The following is a 26,189-nucleotide window of genomic DNA, read 5'->3' as shown; positions in this document are numbered from 1 at the left end:
TTGCAGGGACTTCAAAAGTTTTGTCCAGAAATTATTTAATAAAAAACTTTAACTATAAAATATTCCCTAGATCAATAATGAAATTTGTGACACAAAGGTGACGTGCTTAGGGTATTTATTCTACTTAGAACTGATAATTCTTTCAAATCCACAGATAAATATATAAAGACATAAAGAGAAAAGACAGGTAAAGCCACAGTTCCTGCCCATTCCTTTTCAATCTGCTTGTGTAAATGGAGATGTCACAATATTTCATTTCCATTAAATGAAGCATGAAATGAGATTACCAGCAACTCAAGGCTAATTGTCATGGAATATATCATGCTTTGCATTCTTGCATTATCCAGCACGGAGGGAAATTTGCACTTTATAAATTTTATGAAACCATGCCCGCCACTCCTGTAAAGCGCATCTTAAGTATGCTTAGGGGCTGTCTTCCACATCTTCTTCTCCGCTGTTGAGTAAAATCCCGGGCAATGCACGCAGCGCCCTCCAGTACCGGGGACAGCTCCTGTCCACACGCCCTGCCTGGGCTTCAGCAGATGCACCTGCATCTGAGTCCCACCAGGTGCTAGTCACAGCGAACACTTCACAACTGACAGGGACTGGGCGGAAAACAAATCACAGCTTCGCCTGGAGCCAAGCTGCACGTGTGGATGTTTTTAATGTATCACCTAAAAAGTAAATTAAGAATGAAAAAGCACGGGGGAGTTCACCCGGGCAGCAATAGCACTGGGGCCACACACTTCTTTTTTGTGGATGTCTGTCCTCTGCTTTCTAGAAATCTTGCTATTATGCAAGCTTCTGGTCAATAATTGCCCAAACGTGCCTCGACTGTGGCATATGAGAATTCTAGGGGCACCCCCAGGGTCCTCACAGACAGGGCTGCCTGTCACGTACAGGGTCATTCCAACACTTGCTCTTGTCAGGTCTAGTGAGGACAGAGATCTCTTGGAGTCAAGACTAGCAATTGATTAAGAGATGTTTGACTTAATTATATTTGTTCAAACAGGGGCAATAGTCATGTGCTTTCCAATGATCTATTTACGTAAAGCAATCTGAAGAGAGAAAACGCAATATAATTTAAAAATGATCTCATTTTGATATATATTACATACCTGTTTTCCATAAAAAATAAATAAAATTGAAGTAAAGGAACTTAATAAGAAGTAGCTATTACATTTTGAAACTAAATTATCTTTTATCTTTAGCAAGACATATCAGTCAGTGCAGATACCAGAGCTCTGTGATGAATATTCCTTACTCACACATCTCTAACCTTGGAATTAGCATCTTGATGAGAAATATATGTGACAGAAAAAAAGTTAAATTCCTGCAAATGATGAGTTTCAGATTCAAGTAGAAATGTGTCTCAGGGGTGAGGCAGGCTATCTTTGACAGAAAACACTAGCAGTGGTGGGCAAGCGTGCTGATACGTTGTCACTAAACACTTCATTTATAATAGCCTATAAGTGAGAAAGGAAAATCATGCTTTATTGGAAAGTTCTAGAGAAGAGTCCCAAAACTCAGGATTGCAAAGCTAGATTTAGGAGAAAGAGAGCCATGGGACTTTGGGTGACTCACAGTGTCTACAAACACACACACACACACACACACACACACACACACACCAGACTGACCTCTCATACTCTTTCTTCCCTCCCTTCCTCCTTCCTTCCTCCTTCCTTCTTTCCTTCCTTCCTCCTTCCTTCCTTCCTCCTCCTCCTTCCTTCCTTCCTCCTTCCTTCTTCCTTCCTTCCTCATTCCCTTCCTTCCTTCCTTCCTTCCTTCCTTCCTTCCTTCCTTCCTTCCTTCCTTCCTTCCTCCCTCCTCCTTTCTTCCTTCCTTCCTTCCTTCCTCCTTCCTTCCTCCTTCTTCCTCCTTCCTTCCTTCCTCCTTCCTTCCTTCCTCCTTCCCTCCTTCCTCCTTCCTCCTTCCTCCTTCCTTCCTTCCTCCCTCCCTCCTTCCTCCATTCCTTTCTCTCACTATTTCACTATTCCTGTGCAAACCCTGGACCATGCTGCCGCACCTTGAGCATAGGCAACATGACAGACTATAGCTCTGGGATATATGCAGCATTGGACTGTACCCTAAGCAGGAGCAGAAGTAGGGAACAAGCAAATTTCCTCATAGAAATGAGTGATTCCAAATACAAGTTAGAAGGTATGAGTTGTCGCAGGAGTCTTAGAAATGTAATAGTCTAGGCAAAATAATTGTCAAGATGAAAATTTTATAATGGTAAAATTTTGGTTCATAAACTGTTTTGCTTCTTTTCAGGAAGTAATTAAGCCAAAAGTCCAAGAATATCTTTGTTTTCCACACACTGACAAGAGTAGATGGGACATCTCAGGAGAAACTGTCAAAGCGGACACGAGAAAAAGGGTCCCAAGTCAAGAATGAGCCATTTGGTGATAGCTTAGAAACCACAAATCAGAACAGAAACACACGAAGAGGCTGGTGAGTGTTAAAAGAAACTACGTAATTCTGGTTAGTAATTAAATGATTAATATGTTGTCACCTAAATATATTATATTCTAAAATAGTAATATATTAGATGCCCCTTTAATTTAATCAACACTGATGAACAATAAAATTCACCAAGACTTTCTGAATAAAATAATAATTATATTTATATTGTTGCATCTCCAGGAATTTTATTTGGAATGTAAAAAACATATTGGTGCCTAGTCAATGTTTTTCAATTACATCCCATGCTTTCTCACTTACACATTTTATACAACAAAAAGATGAAATTAGTTTAAACACAGTCTGACTGATAATTCACTGTGAAATTTAGTATACAACAAATATTTTTTAAATGCATGAAGGACAGCTGGAGAGATGGCTCAGCAGTTAAAAGCACTGGGTGCTCTGGCAGAGGACCAGGTTCGGTTTCCAGCACCCATATGGCGGCTAACAACCATTGGTAACTCCAGTTCCGGGAGATCCAGTTCTTTTGGCCTTCTTGGGCACTGCACAACACAGTGCACTTATTCAACATGCATGCACTTACATACATGCAGGAAAAACACTCATACCCTTAACCCAAAAAATGAATTAAAGGACACGAGTGAGTCTTATTTCCCTCAGCTCTTCAGAAACCTTCATTCTCACACTCCCACAGGGGAGAGGCAGCATGGTACAGAGTACCAAGTGGTGGGACACGGCTCCCACTCGTGTCTCATTTTGATTGCAATGAGGGCATTCACTTTTTAAATCTATTTCCTATATTGAATTTTTATAAACTCTTACATTTGAAGAAAAGGTTGAGCAGCTAGCCAAAGTCTAAATGCTTCTGAATTAGTTCAAGAAAATGATAAGACTTTTAATAAGAGATATACTTAAATCTACAATTTCTCTAAGTGGAGAGACAGCTCTAGGTGTAAGCTCAAAGCAAAGGGCACTAATTTGCATTTCTCTCTGGAAAGTCTGAACTTATATTTTATTCTCAAATTGAAAGTATACGGCTTAGGTGGTTATAAGTCTACTACAAATCTGTTTTACATGCACAGTTCAAAACCAGAGAACAGAAGGTGATCTAGGAAACCAACTTCTTGCCATGACATGAAAAATTGAAAGGTCTCAGATCTGTAACAACAGTAAGTCATTAAAATAAAGACTAATGTGGCCACTTTGTGAGCAACTCTCATATCAACTGCACACCTGTGAGATCACTTCCGGGGATTCGAAAGTTACAGCACTAAATTTATAAATGGAAGCATCTTCAACTTCATGTACAGTCTCTTAGTTACTGAAAGTCACAGGAAAATGAGCTGGGCAAGAAATAAGCCCCTACATTTCCAATGTGATGCTCACTTTGCAGAACGGGAGGAGTTTTGGAGGACACTTTGCATATGGCTCTGTAGAACCTGAGTCAGCTGGTCTAGGATCAAGGCTAGTTCTGCTTCTGCGTTCAGTGGCTGTTTGGGGAAGTCATTTCCTCTCTGCCTCGCTCTCATTGACCACGAAGTGGGTCTAGTGTACGTCCCTTTGTTGTTTGTTGTGAGTATTAAATGAAAAGCTGGTTAAAGGTGAGGCAAATCCTAGTAACTCAGTGTAAACTGTGGCTGTTTCTTCTGTTTGTGACAGAGTGGTCACTTTAAAATTGCTCTTAAAGTTATGTGTTGAACCAGAATGTGCTGCTTTTGAGATCCCTTCCTATGGCATCGACTCTTCCCACCCTGACACGAATGGGCCAGAGGTACAGATCACCCTGTGTCATCCTCAGAAACCCTGCTCTTAAAAATGCATCTCTGCAGCCAGGCATGGTGGTGCATGCCTTTAATCCCAGCACTCCAGAGGTAGGGGCAGGAGAATCTCTGTGACTTTGAGGCTGTACTGGTGTACATAGTGAGTTCTAGGCCAGCTGGGGCTACAGAGAGACCCTGTCTCAAAAAGATTGAAAAAAAAAGTATCACTGCTTGCTTTATGCTTTTTATGCTTGGTGCCCTTGAGAGATCACCATCCCCCCCTCACACCCCCAACTTGCCCCTTAGTCACAAAGGTAAGGCCAAGAAGCCCTGGGATCTTATGCCATCCTTTTACCCTCACATCCCTTCAAAAATCTCCCTCTACTCTCCCTCTAATGCCACTTCCCAATCTCTGGAGACTCTTTAGTAAGTCTCCCATAGGCCCAGTGAATTATAAGTGAAGAGTCCACATCTCAGTGATCTCTAGGACAGGCTGCTGTTCCTCACTGAGTGGAATGTGGTATCTTCTGAGGATGGTACCATTGGAGTCCACTGGAGAGCTGCACAGGCCCTATGCCTCCATCCCGCAGGGAGATATGCCGACCTCTGTGGATGTCACCATGATTTCCAGATCACTTTCCTTCTTTCCTTCCTTGGTCACCAGCTTTGGATCTTGTCACCAGAATCCATACCTGCCTTCTGTTGAATGTCCAGAAAGTTCTACAAGTGTCGTTGGTATTTCTGGAATATTTAAACTTCTGGCTCAATGCTCTATTTTCTAACTCCTGTAACCAAGAGTTGAATCATAATGTTGATTTCAGTGTTAACCCGGGTAATCATTTGAATATCTAGGCTTCTCAGTTCACAGTTGGTCTTCAAACCTCCCAGTCCCAGCTAGTGGTCTCATTGCCAGCATCTCCCTTGACATCAGTGATGATGACTTTCCACGGGTGCCGTCTGCAGCATCCTGTTCTCCGATGTCAATTTCCATATTCCAGGATCTGTGTAAAGTGGCTACACCCAAGGCTCCCGTGTACCCTCAAATCGACACTGTGTCACTTCCTGTCTGCAGTTCTCCGTGAGTCCACTTCTCATTCCATCGAGGAGTTCCTGACCGTTTAAATCACTCACTGCATTCCTCCTGGTCTACTGTCTCCATACATGACACAGATATCTCCAGACGCCTCAGATCCAGGTCTGAATGAAATGCATGCTCACGCTCATGTCCGTTAGAAACATCTGGATGAGGGTTGGAGAGATGGCTCAGTGGTGAAGAATGTATACTGCTCATCCAGATGACACAAGTTTGGCTCCTGGTACCCACACAGGTGGCTCACAACCACCTGTAACTTCTGCTCCACGGGTCTGATGCCTCAGGCCTCTATGGGTTCCTGTACTCATGTGCACAAATCCACACACATACACATTTTAAATAAATGTAAAAACCTGGAAAATCCCCCAACTGAGCACATGCTGACGGGGCAATTCTTAATTTCAGTAGCTTCTTAATACCACCGGCAGCAGCAATGGGCCTGTTCTTCAGCACGAACACTATCTGACCTTGTCGCCACGGTTTCACGTCGGTGCTGCCCCAGGACCCTGTCTCATGATGTTCCTGCCATCGCATGGAATACAATCCCGTACAATCTGGACTCAGGCTGAAGCTCGAACGTGCCCACTGTCCCCAGAGGAGCTGACCCCAGCAGTGATTTCACGGCCTCCCTGGGAGGCAGAGTCAGCTGAAGCAACCCGGGGCTTCTTAACACTCCCAGAGCTCAGCAAGGGACAGACAAAAGCCTGTGGAGGACTTGAGGAGCTGCTATGGCACGAGAAACGTGTTCTGCGTCTCTGGAAGCTGAGACGCAGCCTCAGAATCCGTCCTGGGACACAGTTAAAAGGAAGAAGCAAATGAACAGCAGGTGCACGAAACACCAATTACAGCAACGTTTGCAGCCGGACATGCGGTCAATGCTCATTGTTTGAATTATGCGGAGAAGGATAACCAGTCGTCAGCGTGCAGAGACACAGGACCGCGCACAGCACACTGGAAGGCCGGCCGCCCGCAGAGGACGCGGCTCCCAGGTCCGCACAGGGCGCATCGCGCAGTCTGCAGGTGCAGCCAGTGCAACCGCCACGGAAAGGGCGGGAAAGGGGGCACTGAGCGTCCTGGGCCTCGTCATCCCCTGGGGCTGGGAGCAGACTTGGAACCCGAGGCTTCGCAAGGAAACTCTCCGCCACGTGCCTAAGCTAGCACGTGGCAATGTGGACTCTAACACGGAAAGGGCGGGAAAGGGGGCACTGAGCGTCCTGGGCCTCGTCATCCCCCGGGGCTGGGAACAGACTTGGAACCCGAGGCTTCGCAAGGAAACTCTCCGCCACGTGCCAGCTAGCACGTGGCAATGTGGACTCTTCCGGCAAAGTCCTAGCGGTTAAACGCACTGCCTGTCAGGATGCATGGAATCTATTTTGGCATCTATTTATTTTGGCATCAAGACAAGTCATGCTCCACGGCCTGAAATCCAACACAACCCTAGAATAAATTAATTGAAAAATGTCCTAATTAAATCCAAAAATTGAAAACCAGAAGCAGCATTTACGACTATCACCTACCTCCTAAACACGTTGCAAGACTGTATTTTGTGTGCATATGTGCATGAGTAGGTCCATATGTGTTTGCACATGTGTGTACCTGGATGTAGAAGTTGGACATCAATGTGAGGTATCTCTCCTCCTGTGCCGCCCAAGCTGTCTTTAGAAACAATTTTCTCCCAAGCCTGGAACCTCAATGTGCCAGGGTGGAGAGTTAGTCCCTGGGATCTGCCTGCCTCCACCTCCCAGCCCTGAGAGGGCAGGGCCATGCCAACATGCCTGGCTTTTTAATGTGGGTTCTAGGGACCAAATTCAGGTCTCATATTTTTAAGGCAAGCATGCTCCTGAGTGGGCCATCTTCCGAGTTCCATAGGACAGCATTTAATGAGGTGACATGAATCTCATGCTTAGGACCTGCGGCAGAGCCAACATTCAAACCATGGAAACGAGGTCCACTGTAATTCAATATTGAAGGGGATTGCACATACTCCTTTTTTACAGTTTCAGCAGAAATTACATTAGAATATATTGGCAATGATGGAAAAGGAGTGAATAAAATTAAATTATCTAAAACCACATAAGCTTAATTTAAAGCTCTGCTTCTGATAGGAAGAGTGTCCTGTTCAATCTTCCTCTGCAGTGCTCGCTTCTGACACAACAGATCACTGATGATGCATTTTACAGTGTGACTTCTGCAACCTAACTAATAAAGCACAGCTGGGTTTAAAACATCCCAGAATTCACAGGCTCCACAAAGCACGGCTTTCTGACAAGCTCCTCTCCAGCTCCAGTTCCTCAGCTGTTCTTGCCCTTCAACACCTGCAGTTAGATGCCTTGACTGACATTTCATACTTCCAAGTGACATACGTTATTTGCAGTCACGTGGTACAAGTTTATCAATTAAAGGAATCTTCCACATTAAACTGCTGCAAGCCAAGGCTGGGCATGCATCATATACCTGGTTTCATTAAGGCACGCTGTACCATTTCTGGTCATTATTTAGTGGTGCTTTGCTTACAGATGATCCTTCATTCTTCCGAGAGTACATACTGCCCTTAAATGAATAGAATAAGTCAGCTCTAACAAATACCAAAACATCTGCTCCATTTTATATTGCCTAAAACTGTCAGTAACAATGACAATGTGTTTGGGAACATTTGGGTGAATATTTATCTTAAATATATGTGTTTAGACAAACAACAGCCAGGATAGAGTTTTCAGTGAGTAGAGCTTCCACTAACGATCTGGAGTCTATTCTTTCCAGGCAATCTATAAGTCATGGTTCCAAGCAAAATAAAAGACAAATGACCATAAATAACACTGTGTATGCTATCCAGTAGGGTGAAGCTTCCAGATCAGTAACAGATTGATTTCTCCATGTTCTATGACTCATGTATGTGCTGTCTTCACCTATAGAGTACCAGTGCCGCCCCCTGGATCCCAGAATCCTCAAGCCTTCCACTCAGGGCTAAGATTCAAACCATTGGCTGATGTGGCTCTGGAGCCTTTGGATAGGATGACCATGCTTTTTGGATCCTTGTTTTACAGAGGGTTGATTGTCAGTTCTCTTTAGATAAGATCATCGATCACAGGCAACACTAATAGAAATCAACAGATGGGTTGTATCAAACTAAGATGCTTCTGCACAGCATAAAGAGCAGTGCAGTGAGGAGGCAGTTTGAAGACTGTGGAGAGGAGACCACACACTGTCTGCATGGCAGGGGAAAAGCATTCAGAATGCAAGAATACATGCAGAGCTCAAGTAAAGAAGGTAGCAGTGGGGCTGGAGAGATGGCTCAGTGGTTAAGAGTGCCGGCTGCTCTTACAGAGGATCCAGGTTTGATTCCCAGCACCCACATGGTGGCTGACAATGGTCTGTAACTCCAGTTCCAGGGGATCCACTTACACACATGCAGGCAATACACTCATACGTGTAAAAAATAAATCACTAAAACATTAAAAAAGAAAGTAACAGTAACAATCACAATAATAAAGATATAGTTCAAACTGAGCAAACAATTTAAATAGACATTTCTTACAAAATATATCAGCTGACACCTGCCAAGGAAAAGTCACCAGAGAAATGCCAGTCAAAACTACAGGAAGTATCACCTCACCTGACTTAGAACAACCGTCACTGGAAAGATTGTGTCAATAAATGAGTAAATGCATAAATAAAAATCAATAACTGGTGAGGATGCAGTGATTATATACACACACTGCAGTGAGTCCATTTAGTAGTGCTTATGTGTACCTGTAGTTTTGGCTGCCCGCTGGGCAGTACATAAACTCTTAGGGATTTAGTACCTGGAGAAAAGTCACTCACCCTCCCACAGGATCCATTAGTTGCCTGCAGCTCTTCATCTTGTGGGACCTTTGACATCCCCCTCCACCACGCCATGTCAAGTGGTTTTGCCGCCATATGCAGATCTCATTAGACTCTCATACTGTGGGGATTTCATTGTTGCAGTTTACCGATGGAATTACTTAACTGGCAGCATGTGTCTTATCCCTCTGGCTCTTACATTCTGTTCACTGCCTTTCGTATGATGTTCCTGAGCCTCAGGAACATGTGGAGTTTGCATTGTAGATGTGTCATTTAGGGTCGGAAACCTCACAGTTACTTATTCTCTACATTTGATATGTGCAATAGTCTCCATCTGTTGTAAAAAGAACCTTTGGTGATTGGTGAAAGGTATACTCATCTGCAAATATAGACACATATTTAGAATATAGTAAGAAATAGCCAGGTGTGGTGGCACATGCCATTAATCCCAGCACTCGGGAGGCAGAGGCAGGTGAATCTCTTATGATTTCAAGGCCAGCCACTAAATACACACACACGCACACACACACACACACACATACACACACACATACACACACACACTTTTCCTCTCTCTCACCTCTCCTCTCTCTCTCTCTCTCTCTCTCTCTCACACACACACACACACACACACACAAGAATATAGTAAGAAATTCCATTGGTCTAGGTAAGTTACAGGAGTTTTTCTCTTAGTCTGTGCTATTTCTAGCTATGTGTACTTGACCATGCTTACAGTACCATGCCTGAGTTCCCTCCTATTGAGTGGTCCATGAGTCCAATTGGACAGCTGTTGATTACCCCAAAGAAAAGAGTGCCACCACTGCACCAATAGCCACAATAGTCAATGCTGGGACAGTCATTTTTGTGGTTCATAGGCTTTACGGCTGCTCTAGGGTCATTGATTCCTTTCTCCCTTGTCAGATGCATAATGCCTTCTGATACTATGAGACCTAATCTTCATGGAGAATTCCAGATCTGTTCCAACTCCATTGCTGCAAGTCCCGTGTCTGAAGTGTGCCCTGTCTTCGGCAATAGGGTCTCACTTTCACACTCTGGAAGGCAATAAAGGGCTGTGGCAATACCCAGTGTTATTTGGGGAGTTCCTTGAACTGCCCTGACCAACAGCTTGAAGGGAGGTTTCCCTTGCCTGACACTGTGATTTCTGTCATTCAGCCTTCAGTCATACACATACGTTCACACTTATATTATATGTGTGTTTTTCAGTGGGTTTATTAAATACTGTATTTCTCTTTGGTTTGTCACACTACTTCCCAGTTACCGCACCACTCCTTCCCCCGTTTCCTGCATGACATCCTGTCTCCTGCTGTCGTCCTCTTTCAAGTTCCTTCTTCCTGTTTACTTGAGGAACGGGCATTCTTATAAATGGTAAATTATTGATCAGAGGGCAAAGTAATAAATTCATTATAGAGAGCATTAAGTTTCCTCTTAAAAATAGCAACACCTATAGCACTCAGCAGCCCCATTACTGATTGTATATCCCAGGGAAATCAAACCATTCCATAAAGAAATGCTTTCTTGGTCACATGTGGTGGTTTGAATGAGAATTTCTCCATGGGCTCCACAGATTTGGACATTTTGTCCCTAGTTGATGACACTGTTTTGGAAGGTCTTAGAAGGTGTGGCCTTGCCGGAGGAAGGATATCACTGGGGGTGGGCTTAGAGAGTTCTTAAGCCTTGCTGGATTTCCAGGCACACTCTGCTTCCTGTGCCTGGTTGAAGATGTAAGTGCTTAGTTTTCTGCTCCTGCCCCGGCCATACCACCATGCCTTCTAGTCATGACGGACTCTGACGCCTCTGGAACTGGAAGCTCGAATAAACTCTCCATTTTATAACTTCTCTTGGTCACTGTGTTTTATCACAGAAACAGAAAAGTAACTAACACAAAAGTTGGTACCAGAGTGTGGGCTGTTGTCTGTTAAGGACCTGACTGTGTGGGTTTTCAGAGGAATGTGGAAGACTGGAAATTTGGGCTAGAAAAGTGGTTGCTCACTGTAAGCAAAGCTTAATGGGCCATTCTAGTAGGAGCCTGGAAGAAAGTAGTTCTGAGAAGAATATAGTTCCAGAGGAAAATAAGGATTTAAGCAGCAACTGGGACATTTTGGCAAAGAGTCTGGCTGGAGTTGGCCCACGGCCTAAATGCTTGCCTAAAGCTAAGTTGAAAATTAATGGACTAAATTCTTTGGTGGAGGAAATTTCAAGACAGTCTAACATAGAAATGGTTGTTGCTATTAATGGTTGTGGTGTTTTGAATGAGAGTGTCCCCCATAGGCTCCAAGTATTTGGACATTTTTGTCCCTAGTTGGTGGTGCTGTTTGGGGAGGTCTTAGAAGTTGTGGCCTTGCTGGAGGAAGCACATCACTGGCAGTGGGCTTAGAGAGTTCTTAAGCCTTTCCAGACCTCCAACTGTTCTCTTCTTCCTGTGCCTGCATGAAGATGTGAGAGCTTAGCTTCTGCTCCTGCTCCAGCCACTTCCTGTCACCATATCTCTCTGTCATGACAGACTCTAATTCCTCTGGATCAATAAGATCAAATAAATTCTTCCTTCTATAAGTTTCCTTGGTCATGGGGTTTTATCACAGCAACACAAAAGTAATACATCATGCTTGCTTTAACACCATTCACACACATCAGATGACCTGAGGCATCAACTACGGTGGCCACTGTTGGGTGGATGACAAAGGAAAATATGGCAAATGACGATTAAGTGGAGTATTAGTCAACTATACCACAGAGTGGAACACTGTCCTTTGAAGGGATTGGCAGGAACGTCGGGATATCGAGTTAAATGGAAAAAGCTAAATGCAAAAAGACACATGCATTACACAGTCTCTCATATGAGCATATTTTTAGGAATTCGATTGGAGTGTCAAATGTTGACTGTTAGGGGTACAGAAAGAGATGTGCACAAGAGGGAGTTTTGACAATGGGTGTCAGAACACAGTCAAAGGCCGTCTTGTAGCATTCTTCAGGATTGTGGTCAGGGGTCTGTCATTCACGATAACATGTTTTATGTTCTATGAGTGTCTGCGTGAAAAGGACTCAGAGACTGCTCAGATAAAGTAATAATAAAGAGATGTGACTATCAAGGGCTCCAATCTGTGGTAAATAGTACATACATATCTGGAAACACCATACTGCATGTATGTGCATTTACATATATGTGCAATTAAAATAATAATTTTCAAAGAGATAAAAATAGAGAAGAAAAGATGCAGCTTCAGAAGGCTGTGTAGTGGGGTGGAGGAGAAGGTGGGTTTGGGGAAGTGAGAACTGGACAGCAAGGATCACCACTGATTCCAGCTGGGAGAATGGGAGAGGGTAGGAAGACAAGCAGGAGCAGAGGAAGTTGGTAGGCAGGAGGTAGCACCTGCCTTAAAGGTACAAGCACCTAGAATCTCAAGTGCTTGTCACATGTGAAAGGACAGCAAGCTGTGGTCAAAATCATCACAGCTGAGATAAGACATGGGAAATGAATGAGGCACGTTAAATTACTAGCAAGGCAGTAAAAGTCAAAGTTTAAAATGGATGAAGCGAAAGGGAAATGTGTGAACAGCAAGGTCAGGAAATGAGCAGCGAGTACAGGCCACTGCGCCCATGGCAGAGCACGGGGGTATGTTAGTGGCATGCTGCTTTTCTGGGTAAAGCTGTTTGTGTTAGTGATTCCAAACCACATGCAAATGATAGTTATGTTCAACAAGTTTCGCAAGAAGTAGGAAGAGACCATTATAAGTACAGCTGGCTGGATCTCTCACTTTATCATGTGTTGACCCAACCGTTGACTACACCGTGTTGCTGTGAAAGTATCCTGTGGCTCTATGTGGTTCATACACTTAGGTGTTACCATTCCGGTTAAACACTCCTGGTGGAAAGGAAGAGTAAATTTTTACAACACTGCCAGAAGTCACTGTCAGTGGACACCATGGTGTTACTGGTAGAAAGGCTGCCAGGAAAAGCCCTCAGGCAATTCCAGGAACTAAACCACCAGAGCTTTTGGGAAACAAAAAATAATACACTCATTTCACTTCTAAAATCAGCTCATCCCACACTGCTGAGATTCCTTTATGTCTCTCCTGGAGAGGCTGCCCTGCACATTTATCAGAATTCGATCATTGACTTTTTGTTATTATTGAGTTATCTCAATCAATAAGAAGCTTCTTGCCTCTCTAATTATTTCATTTAATAACCTTTGAATTCTTATCAGGCCATGAACTAGAGTGGGTCAAAATATTGGTATAAATTTATTAACCTATATTATAAAAGAACATGTTTATCATGACAACAGTGCCTTGTCATAATTGGTACTTAATAAAACTGGGTCGGACAGCAGAACAATGAAAGACTATGGGACCAGGTTTGATTTTATAAAGTATGCAGCTGCAGTATTGGGAAAGACCCTTCAAGGAGGGATGTGACCACTGATCAGTCCACCATGCTCCAGAGCAGGGTCCATACTCAACACAAATCAGACTGAATAAAAAAAACAAAACAAAACAAAGAAATGAACAGGAAGTTGGGTGGGAACAGAGGAGGGAATCTGGTAGAGGCTGGGGTAATGGGAAATATAATCAAAATACACTATGAAGTTTTTAAATAATTAATCTTTTACAAAAAGCCTGCCGGGGTAATATGACTAAATAAAAAAGGTATAAAAGGGGAACAATTTCTCGAAGGGAGAAATAACTCTAAAAATGCTATATCCCAATCCGGGCCTTCTCCCCTGGAACCTGGGCCTCAGATTCTAACCCTATGAAGTGTTGCACACTTGTGATCATTTACAAATATTTTATTTATTTTTATGTGTATGAGTGTATTGCCTCCATGTATGTAAGTGCACCCGTGTCGTGCAGTGCCCGAGGAGGTCAGAAGAGGCTGTCGGAGCCCCTGAAACTGGAGTTATACACTTGTTAGGCACCATGAGGGTACTGGGAATTGAACCTGGGTCCTCTGCAAGAGCAGTCGGTGCTCTTAACCACTGAGCCATTTCTCCAGCCCCATTTACAAATATTTTTATTGATTCTTTGAGAATTTCAAAGTAATTTTTATTTATTATTTTAATGTTTTTATGTGTATGAGTACATTACCTACATGTATGTAAGTGCACCTGTGTCGTGCAGTGCCCTAGGAGGTCAGAAAAGGGTGTGGATATCAGTCCCACAGTGCACTTTTTTTTCATTTTGTTTTGTTTTTGATCCAGGATCTCCCTGTGTCCCCAGGTGGCCTAGAACTCACTACGTAGATCAGGCCAACATCTATTACACAGAGATCTGCCTGCCTCTGTCTCCAGAGTGCTGGTGCCTGGCCCTCAGCTTTGTGTTTTGTTCATATTCAGAACCACTCCCCTCTCCTCCCCCATTTTACTAGTTCCGTCCCCCAGACTTCATGTTGTCTATTATTAGTTTTCCTTTTTAAATGCCTATAAATTCTAATTTCTCTTCCTCAAATACCCTTTGGTATGGATCCACATCCTGGAGCCCGATCCACTAGGCATGTTATCATTGAGGAAAACTGACTCTCCCTCTCCTGACAGCTATCAGTTGCCAACAGATCCTCAGCAAGGGCTGGAGGTTCTTGCTGCCTTCCCCCATGCACACTGGGCTCTGCATGGCTGGGGCTGTAATATGACTTGTCACAAGCACTGTGGGTTCACCTGTGCGACTGCCTGCTGTGTCCAGACACTTTCCTCACAGTCACCTCCTACCACCGAGCCTGACCGTTGATTTGACCCTCTTCCACAATGATCCCTGAGCCTTGGGTGGAGAGGCTGTGACATAGGTATCAGGACAGTTGGATGTCAATGCTAACGCAGTCCTGGGCTGCAGTAATTGAGTAAATGGCCATCTCAATCTTGCTTGCTAAGGTGTGAGGATTCTGCCATTCTAAAACTCATTAGTATCGCTGAGCTCATAAATGTCAACATTTGATGGGAAAATATCCATTAACTAGATTAAAATAGGAGTATGGTGATGAAATGGTCTATACTAGCCACTGAGTTGGAGGAGCCAGGATTAAAACTCAGCTTGGGTCTAAGTTTTAGCTCATCACACGGTATTTCCAAGTAAGCTTTGTAAATTAAATTCTTTGTTTTATTGTTATATTTTGATATAGTGTCTCCTATGGTCCAACGTGGCCTCACACTGCTATGGGGCAGATGATAACCTTGAGCATCTGACAATCGTGTCTCTACTTCCCATGTGCTGGAAGGACAGGTATGCACAGGCACACCTAGCAAAGTTCTATTTATCTGTTGAGTGTCAGTAGTTATGTCAGTGGGTAGGTATGGAATTAAATCCAGATGGCTGCTTAGCACGGTTTCTGATATTTAATTTAAACTCCAATAAATATTAGCCTGGTTTTTATTTCTCAACCACCAAGATGAATCTTTCTTGGGAACATAAAACCCAATATTTGATATATGTTTCCTTAAAGCTACCAAAAAGTAAAATAACCTCATCAAGATGCTAAATATTACTGGGTCTGGGAAAAGAAGTCAGCTCTCATGGCCTCATAAAGAGCACTAGAAATAGTTTCCTGTCGGGATCACCTGATTCCAAAAGCTAGAGTGTAGGCAGTGTCCTAGAAGATGATATTTGTCCAGCTACCTTGAAACTCTGTCAGTGCAGGAGCAATAAATAAAGGGCCATGGGAGTAACGACAGGCATGCTAGGCACAGGCCCCCTGCAAGTCTAGCCTCTGGGAGGATCCACAGCACCGCTGGGAGATCCAGGCAACCCTGAGTTACTACAGAGAAAATGAGAGATGGAGGAAATGGAGGAATTAGAAGAATTCTGATTTCTAAACTATTAGAACATGGTGACAAAAGTTGGTCCATACATAGAAATGCATACAGCTTGGAAAAGGTCATGAAAGTTGGGTGATTCTTTGATTTAAAAATGACACTTGGGGCTGGAGAGGTGGCTCTGTGGTTAAGAGCACTGATGGCTCCTCCAGAAGACCTGGGTTTGCTTCCTGTATCCACAGGGCAGCTAGCAGCCATCTGTAACTCCAGTTCCAGGGGATCCGATGCCTTCTTCTGACCTCCTCAGGCATTGCATGACATAGGTACACTCACACACATGCACACAATACACTCATACACACAAAATAAAAACAATACATAAAAAGTCCCTTGTTAGCGCAATGGGGTCTTATCATTGTTTCTTACATACTGTATCTTACTTTTTAAAGCAAAGTAGGTCGGCTTGGACACCTAGTCCAACTCTGCTTCCTGTCACGTAACTGCTAAGCCATTTCTTTTAGCCCCACAGCCACACCTCAGCACAGACTTCCCCTCCTGGTGCACGCCTGCTGAACATACCTCTGCAGAAAGGAGCTGGGAAATCCCAGGACGCGCCGTTCCCAGGGCTGACGATGCATGTCAGAATGGCGTGACCTTCCAACATGTAGCCAGAGAGACAGCTATAGCGAATCTTGTCTCCTATGTTGAATCTTGATCCGTGGAGGATGCCTTTCAGTATTTCTCCAGGGTTCCCACATGTGTGACTAGGTAAAACTGTTGGAAGGAAAAAATGTAATTAATTAAAAATGTTCTGCTGAGATCCATTTAAATCACAGATTAAGTATCACTTCTGAACCATTGAAATTAGCAAATCTGTTATAAAAAAAAAACAGACTGTGCCTATATACTAAACAGAATATGTGTTCAGGGTTTAGAACATCTGCACTGACACATTTTTATAATTACATTTTAGAAATGTAAATAAACATATTTGTTATAGGAGAAAAATCCAGTTCTGTTTAGATCATGTCTCCTAAAAGATGTCTAGATTATCTGGGTAATGATGTGATTTCATGTTTTTATACCATGAGGTGTGAAATTAGGAGTCAAAGAGCTGAGAACATGATGTCAGCAGTGGGCAAGGATGCTTGCTTTGTGACATTTACCTTAGACCTCAGAATCAGTACCATTCTTGATATATATGGCTCACTAATCAGTATTCAACTCATTTAACCTCAGACCTCAGCATCATCAGTACCATTACCACACCCAACAAACATTACAATCAGTATTCAATCCATGTTTGCCCTCAGACCTCAGCATCAGTACAACACCTGACACACTATATTACTAAGCTGTATCCGGGGCACGTTTATCCCTAGATCTCAGGATGCATATGATGTCTGACACACATCAATAAAGTATATCAAGTGTATATTTATCCTCAGACTTCAGTAGCAGCACCATGCCTGATACATAGCTCTAATTGGTGTCTAATCCATGCTTCATGGATGAGAGTGACAGTAAGGAATAAAGTAAACATCTTAATCCATCCACTTAAAAATGGTTCTATTCTTATAACCCAGCCCTGGGTCTGTTCATTGCCGCATGCTGCCCACAGCTCACTAATATTTGTCTTGGTAACTGAAGACTCTAACGTACATATAAACTAATGAATCATTGTGTTCATTTGATATGTGTGTAGATAATGTACAGCAATAGTATCTATTCTCTTTACTGTTCAGCTGGGGAATTAGGATGACTTTCCCAGGTCACACGGGGAAGCAGAAACTTGTAGTGACTTTCACAAGTGTTTTTATTTATTATGACATGACGTAACTTATAAAATAGGCCTCACAGAGATCAGAAAACAAATATAAATATAGAGGTAGTTTATACTCCCTTCATGGTAATAAAATCTCTATTCAACATTTACTGCATTGCACTTTTAATAATATATAGAAAAGTATAAAATATGTTTATAAGCTTGAATGAAAGAGTTCAGTGAGGTCTGCTGTCAATATGGTTGACCTTTACAGAAAGAAAAATCTGGTTTGATGCCTCCTTTACTATTACCAAGGCCGACAACGTGCAACTTTAGCCAGTGCGGAACTGTAGATCAAAACCACAATGTGTATCACCATATCCAAATCCAAAGGGCTCGTATGACGAGACAGAAAATAACCAATGTGAGCGCAGACGCAGGGGACTTGGGACTCCCATCCACTGTTGGTGGGATGTCAATGAATGAAGCCACTGTGGGGAGCACAAGGCTCCTCAAAATGCCAAATTCAGAAGATAATCCAGCAGAGCCATTTCTGGGCACAGCCAGAAGTAAGGGACATCGGTGAGTGGCGAAACACCTGCGCTTCCTCCCTGACAACAGAACTATTCACAGCAGCCAAGTCAAGGACCAACTGCCTGTCCACTCTCCAAGGAGCGAGGGAAGACATGTGGGTTGAGGGCTGGCAAGAGGGCACTGCAGGTAAATCCACATCAGTCTGAGGATCCGAGTTCAATCCCTAGATCCCACATGTAGGTAGAACTCCACAAGTTGTCCTCTGACAACCACATGTGTGCTGTGGCATGTACATACACGCCCCCACACACAAAGACACACACAAATAAATAACAATTTTTTTAAAAAATAAAAGAAACTGTGTGTACACGGACCAGATTAGCATTTGGCCATTTAAAGGATGCCGTGTAGCTGTTAGCTATCTCTCAGTACCATTGAGCCATGAGGACAGTAAATACAGTGACCTAAATCAGGCACAGAAACACCAATTCAGTCTGTATATAAAATCCTTATTTGTAGAAGCCTCCATATTTATCTTTAAGATAATTACTGTTTAATTAGTTGATAATAGCTCTTCTTATTAGAATCCACATACTTATTTACCCAGAAAATGTGTACAATTTTTCCCCAAAGACAAGAATTATCAATGGAAATATATCAATTTTTTCAGACCTGCGGAGGGTAATTGAACATGTATTACTGTCCTAAGGGGTAAAAGGGAATGACTGACTGTGGGGATGAATGCAACTTGGTTGGCATCTGCAGATTCTACTACTGAAAATAGCTTTTCAGATGAATTTATAACACTCAGGTGTCATGACTGCGTTTTACAGAAAAGTTGAGAGATCACACTTCTGCAATAAAGTCAGGATGCTGGGACATGTGCACAGGTTTCATGTTCCATGGTCCTCGGGGAATTTTGACACATCTACACAGAAGCAAAGCCAGAAGAAAAGCAATGTTAACAGTGTGCTGTGCAATCCTTGTCTCAGGAGAGCTGAAACGCACTGATGTATACTTTCAAGGGAGACGTATTAATGAATACACACATCTCTTGAAGTGGGCTCTGAAGATAAATGTCTGTAACATCTGTGTCACGAATGGCCGATAGGGACCTACGAAATACTAAACTAGGAAAGAGAAATGATTTCTTGCATTCAATACTGACAGAGAAAAGGCTGTGTAGCAGGTGAGCACAGAGACGCCGCACACACTGTCAGAAGGTATGACTGGATCGCTCTGCCTAGTCCGAGAGAGAAGGGTTCGCTTCAAATCTCCTGTCGCTCTCACATGGGGAAACAGCCTTTCTGAGCAGGTGTACCTCCCCTCCCAAATCAACACCACTGTTTCTAGAGCCTCGCACAGCTTGCTTGCTCTGCAGGGAGATGGAGGTGCCCGATCCCGCTCCACAAACCCTTCAGTACTGCTCTTTCTGTTCTATGGAGGATGCCTTCACCCTAACATCTTAACGATTAATTTCTACAGAATTCAAAAACCACATATCAAGCACAGGCTTGGTGGGGTGAGACACCACTTCAAAGGACATGGGAGAGGACAGTGGCCCTCAGGTCTCCTCTGTAACTCTTCCAGGCTGTTTATTCAGTCAGAACGATTGATTCATTGTTGTTTACTTTCAAGGCAAGGTATGAAGACTGAGCCAGATATATAGTGTGTGACTCTCTCTTCCCACCGACCCTGTTAGGAGAATGAATTTCGCACAGCAGGAGGCCTTTCTGGCAGGTGACAGTTGCTTGATTCCAGGACTGAACTTTCCATCTTTCAGTCTATGCAGTGTCTAGAATAATGGTGGGCCCTAATCAGACTCACTAAGTGCACTTTCCCTCAGATAAGTGATTAATAGAATTAGTGGTGTAAGTGTGCGTCATAACTAAGGTTTACGCATCTCATAGGCTTTGTAAAACCACACAAAAATGTTTGTAAAAAAACTAATTGGATAGGATGTCACATCAGAAATGCTGAATCAATTTGACATGTGCAACTTTGAGACAAATCATCCGTGTTTCATGGAAAACATATCTAGGCATCAGAGCCTTAAAACGAATTCAAGAATTTTAAAGCAAAATAATTTAGTGATTAAAAATCACCTTTAAATTCTTTTATATATTTTTTCATTTTTATTGAATTTTTGCAACTTTCATACACTATATTTTGACCTGCTCTCCTGCGAATACTCCCTTAATGTCCCCTGCCTAATTTCATGTACGCTGTTTTACATATATATATTTACCCAGAAAATGTGTACAATTTTTCCCCAAAGACAAGAATTATCAATGGAAATATATCTCCAAATATTGTCCCACCTACCCAGCTTCATACCCTTAAAGAAAATCAACCCTCTCTCTTCCATCAGCTATCAGTAAATGATAGTTCCTGGGCTAGGTTTGGGATTCTTGCTCACTTCCCCAGGTCTATGCTGGGATTTTGTATGGCTTGAACCTGCCTGTTAATTGGACATGCTGTTACCATTGCTGTCAGTTCCTGGGACTAACTTCCCAGCTGTCTGGAAAACTGTTTCCTTATGGACACACAACACCCCCAGCTCTACAGTCTCTCCACTCTGCCACAGTGCTTCCTGAGCCTTGGAGAGCAGAGTTTGATCCAGGTGTCCTACTGAGCAATGGACACTCAGCTGTCTCTTACTCTCTGCACATTGACCAGCTGGTTGTAGGTCTCTGGTTTAATCACTATCTGCTGTATCTTTAAACTTAAGTGACACTAAGTTATGACTTAGGGTTTAGGGTTTGAGAATAATTACTTTGAACCATTTTTACTTTGCTTTATTATTCAAATTTCAGTATAAGGCACATCAACAACCAAACAGATATACTTGAAGTTCTGTTAGAAGGTTCTTTCCAGTTGCAATGAAAATGCAAACAGTAATATTTTTAAATCATCGGCAATTTCATAAAAGTTACAAGCTTATAGAATGTGAAAAAAATAGATTACTGAGGACTGGCCTGTGCAAATATTTAAAGCTCTGATGCACAAAAATTGCTGACGTAGAGATTTAAAGCTAAGCAAATCCAACCCGTGTGCTTTCTGCTAGTTTGTTTAAACCATTCTTTTAACCAGTTTCCCTGAAGTTGGTAAATGTCCTTCTGTATCTCCCGCAGGAGTGAGTGCACATTAAGTATTTAGTAAACTCTCTGTGAATTGGCTTGAACTCTGTATTTAATTCTCATTAATCCTTCTTTGAGTAATGCAACCCCTTTCCCATAGAGGCTCTGAAAAAGGAATTCTTACTTATTGGATGAGAATTTAGCACAGGGCAGGCATTTGGCAATGTGAAAGGATTTCTTGAAAGGAGCTCTGGGCACAATGCTGAATCCCAGGGCAATGTTCCATCAGACCACAGGAAGCCAAGTTAACACCCAGGGCTGGAAACATGGGCTGTCATTCTGATTATGCTGCAGAAATTCCTTCCGTAACACTCCTGATTTGGCAAGTACATATGGTCACATTTCAGTGACTTAATTGACTATCATATCAAACCTTTAACCCACTATTTATGTGATTAAATGGATGTCATATTAAATTCTTGCCCAAAAGAAAAGTGAAAACATGATCTTACGCTAAAACACAGCATTAATGTTCATTAAGAATGGGACACAAGGATAGCGAGAAGAGTTGGGGACCCTTCAAGAAGGGCGGTATTTTCAGCAGCCCAAGAGCAAGGAATGTGGTTTTATTAGACCCACTCATTTGGAAACTCGGTCCCTGGGGGGCTGAGCCAGCGGTTTCTTTACACTGTGCCTTTCAGCTTAAGGGAGAATTTCTTTTTCAAGTACACATGACAGAGAGCACTGCAGATCTAATCAACGTGGAGTATAGGCCAGTGGGTGGTTTGCAGGGGACAATTCCTAGCCACTCTTCCATGACCCTTTGGAAAGGCTAAGCAGAATCTCTTTTTACAATGGCTGCATAGACTGTATTCCAACAGACAGACTGTGGGAAGGTGCTATCTTCTCAAACCTGGTCACTCCTGCTTGCCTAGGACCATCACAACAGTTACATACTGTAAGGTAAGAAGGGCGGGGAGAGTCAGACCCTCCTAAACAACCAGTCAGCCTTAAGTTTCCCTTGGTCTGGGGGTGTGGGGCTAAAGGTACATAGGCCAAGGAAGCCTAGGGGAGTCTTTCTCAACATTTTGTGTAGTTATGGGGAAGCGCCATCCATGTTTGGATGAAGACTGTCCAGCGTGGGCTTTGGGGGAATCACTGACACTCCTGTAAATAAACCCTCATATATTGCTCCATAAGTAAGCCCAGTAAACACACTGCTTTCCCAAACTGCAGTTTGGTGAAACTGCACCCAGGTTTGTCATTGGGACCAAGGGAGGAGGGGTGGATGTTGTTGGCATCCCTCTCAGAAGGAATTTTGGCTACAAAAATCCTTAGGAAAACTAAAAATCATGTTTCTATAACTTGAGAACTGTCATTTTAAAAGTATTTTATTTATTATTTTTATTTTATGTGTTTGAGTGTAATGCCTGCATGTAGGTGCACCTGTGTCATGCAATGCCCGCGGAGGTCAGAAAAGGGCATCGAATTCCCTGTAACTGGAATTGCAGTTATTAGCCACCATGTGGGTGCTGGAATCAAACCCAGGTTCTCTGCAAGAGTAGCCAGTGCTCTTAACCACTGAGCCACCTCTCCATCCCCAAGGAGGACTGACATTTTTTACGGGTGAACCATGGCCAGCCCAGGGAAGAAATGCTAAGGGATGGAGCCTGGTTACCAGCACTGAGTTTCCTGAGGGAAGGGTTACTCAGCGCACTCCACCGAAGAGTCTCTCTTCAGGGTGGGTAGGCACTGAAGGAGGCAACAACCAAGTAACAGGCCCTTGAAAAGACCCAGGAACCAGGGGAGAACTGAGCAGCGAGTGAGAATGTCCAAGCAGAAGAGCCAGGTTTGGCCAAGCCCTAATGAGAAGACAAGCCGTGAGTGTGGGAAGTCTTGTGGCCTGTGTCTATGATAAATCACAGCATGGTGTGCCACAGACGCCACAGCACGTCAGACAGACTCCTATTTCTGCTCCAGAGAGCTGAGGCGTGATGTCAGACAATGTTCCAAATCTATTCCAGGTCTTGAATCAAAACTAAGGCCTAGCCATAACTTCAAGAATTTCAATGAGCTGATGGCAGAGTGCTTGACATACATTGATTTATATGTTATTAACTTTAAATTCTTAATTTTAAACACTGTGAAGCCTGTAAAAAATAATATGATTTTAAGTCTACATAAGTCCTAATGCATTCAAATTTCTAAAACGAAATGAAATTGGGAGAAATGAAAATATCAGAACAGGGTGTTCCTTAAATTGGAACGCAGATATTAAAACTACTAGGAAAGTAAAGCTAGTCTGTATCTTTATTTTGCAATATCAACTCCAATTCATTTATTTGTTGAAAAATAATTAATAATGCTGATAACATGGTATGTGCTGGATGGAGTTTTGCGAGATATATGCCTATTTCTGTGTATATATGGATACAAAATATCGTTATTTTGAGTAGTTTATCAAGAAGATGGTGACACAGAGAGGATCTATAAAGTTGGTGGTCACTCAGCAGTATCCAGCACTGGGAGTCTTTTATCTGATGGATCCAGAGTGCGTCTGCAAGAGCCTTTCTGGAATCCCTCTCTTGTGGGTGGCCGGAGCAGCAGCCACCGCAGCCACGTCACAGGGTCTGCGGCAACCTCAGCTGCTTCTTCTTGATGGGCTGCCGTGGTTTGTCACGTGGAAATGAGCCCCAAGCGGCTGCACAGCTGTTTACAAATTTGTAACCAGCTTGCCAGGTAAACTTGCCTAACAGCACACAGGGGGCCACACAAAGAATGCAGGACAGGTCAGCCAGAAGGGACTTTGAATGCCGCAGGTGGATCAGGTGGAATGAATCTGAAATCTAGGTTTTCAAGAGTTTTGAGTCATTATTAGAATATTTTCTAAGCTTCTGAAAAGCAAGAACTCAAAAACACCTGCTGTAAAATTAATTTTACTCTCTAAAATGACGTAAAGAGACTTTCTCTACTTGGACTTGAAATGCTCCTCATAAGCCCATAGATTAAAGTGCTGGTCAACATCCCATGGGATTATTGGGAGGCGGTATAACCTTGAGGGGGTTTGTGGTTGGGAGTTAGGTGAATGGACTAAGTCTTGATTCGGGGAATGTTGGGCCCACGTCCTCTTTTGTCTTAGCCTCCGTGAGGTGAACAGGCTTCTCACACACATGCTACAAAATGCTGCCTCCCCACAGGTCCAAAGCAACAGCCTCAGATAATGATGAGCAGAAGACTTAGAATCGTCAACCGAGATAAAACTTTCCTAAATTGTTTCTGTCCCATGACAGTAACACACTGCTGAGTACCATGGATGGCAGAACACTCACTCTCCTCAACTGTGCAGCAGAGCTGTCCCTGTCTGCTGTGACTTCACAAGCTGATCCTGACATGAACTCACCTCTCTTCAAATTAAAGGAACATACTGTCTTTGCTCCATGAAACTAGATCCAGGAGTAACTCTGCTTTTTCTTATCAGAATTACCACAAAAATTAATCTAGATTTAAGTTAATGCAAAGCCCTAATAAAATAGCACACCAGGAGTTAAACCCCGAGGGACTATGTTTTACCCTACATCCTGTCTTAGAAAACAGTATCTGCACATTATAAGGTTCAGACTGTCCCCAAAACATTGTCACATCCATAATATGATTCAGCTTATTTTTAGGATACAAAAATACCCAACACTTTCCCCAATATTTCCAATATTTCCAACATTTCCAATAAAAACCTATAAACACACAAAGAAGAAAATACAATTCATAATGAGAAGAAAAAAAGCAAAGGGAAGTGTGTCAAAACAAAGCAAATGCATCACAGCAGAGGGTGTGATGTAACCAACACCCTAAAGTAACAACCAAGCAACCTCCACAACCAGCAAGAAGCCCTGCTAATGAACCAGCAAGGAAATAAAAGGCAATCACAAAATGTACGCAAGCACTTCACACAAGTAAAAGGAAAAGAGAAAGACAATGAACAGCCATAAAACTCCTGCAATTACACAAAACTGTCTCAACTGTCACTTCAAATGTAAACGGTGTAATATATCAGTTAAAATGCAGAGACTGTCAGACTAGACAGGAGAACAGCATCACCCCCCTTTAGACAGTCACGCTCTTAAAACTATTTTATTTATATCCTGGCTTTGACAGGCCATACTTTTAAAACTTTTATTATTTTTATTTTATGTGTATGAGTGTGCTGCTTGCATGTAGGTAGGTGCACCCGTGTTGTGCAATGTCCTCGGGCATCAGAAGAGGGTGTTGGATCCCTGGAATTGTAGATACAGACGGTTGTGTGTCATCATGAGGGTGCTGGGAATCGAACCTGGGTCTTCTGCAAGAGCAGTCAGTGCTCTTACCACTGAGCCACCTCTCCAGCCCCTTGACAGTCACTTTAAAGACAAAAGATAAAAGTATAACAATGGGAGAAGATTCCTGTCCGCAATTACCTGAGAGCTGAGAGGCTGTATTACTAACACACACAAAGCCAAGGGAAAAAAACATTAACAGAGGCACGGAGGGTCATGTGATCAAGATAAAAGTATAGTTTATTCATGGAACATAACAGCCTACGACGTTCATGTCCTCCCCAACACATACCAGAACATAAGGAAGAAATAAGAAGAGAACAGCGAAGAGACAGAGATGAGCCCAATTTATCCTTGGGGATGTCCTCAGGGGCCTTTGGGTAAGTGGTGTGATGGTACTGAGAAGGGTTAGGTGGGTGAGACATCAACAAGGCTTCACACACCCAATTCTAACTAAGTGACACTTAAAATTGAAGTCACAAGAGCTATTAGAATGCAGTTGGACTAAATGAGTTTATAAAACAACGTATGGACCATTGTGTGAGGTATTGAAGGTTGTAAGGACGGGAATTAAGAGCACGTTAAAAATTATGAAAAAAAAAAAGAGTTGTCACTCAAATCATCAGAGTAACTTCCAT

At 42.9% G+C, this 26,189-nt stretch overlaps 1 protein-coding gene across 1 annotated transcript in view; it reads right to left on the bottom strand.

The window, feature by feature from the left end:
• Positions 1–26,189, bottom strand: part of LOC103731132 (CUB and sushi domain-containing protein 1-like) — a gene marked incomplete at its 3' end in the record, with an annotated part of 1,440,296 nt that overhangs the window by 537,784 nt on the left and 876,323 nt on the right. The window contains exon 4 of the mRNA XM_017797230.1: positions 16,442–16,636. Coding sequence (XP_017652719.1) covers positions 16,442–16,636 — 195 coding nt within the window. The remainder of the gene's footprint in view (positions 1–16,441; positions 16,637–26,189) is intronic.

The sequence above is a fragment of the Nannospalax galili genome, unplaced genomic scaffold (assembly GCF_000622305.1).
Source record: "Nannospalax galili isolate Female #2095 unplaced genomic scaffold, S.galili_v1.0 scaffold1234, whole genome shotgun sequence".
In the NCBI taxonomy this organism is placed as follows: Eukaryota; Metazoa; Chordata; class Mammalia; order Rodentia; family Spalacidae; genus Nannospalax; species Nannospalax galili.
The sequence above is the reverse complement of the archived record's forward strand: the minus strand, read 5'-3'. Positions and strand labels throughout refer to the sequence as shown.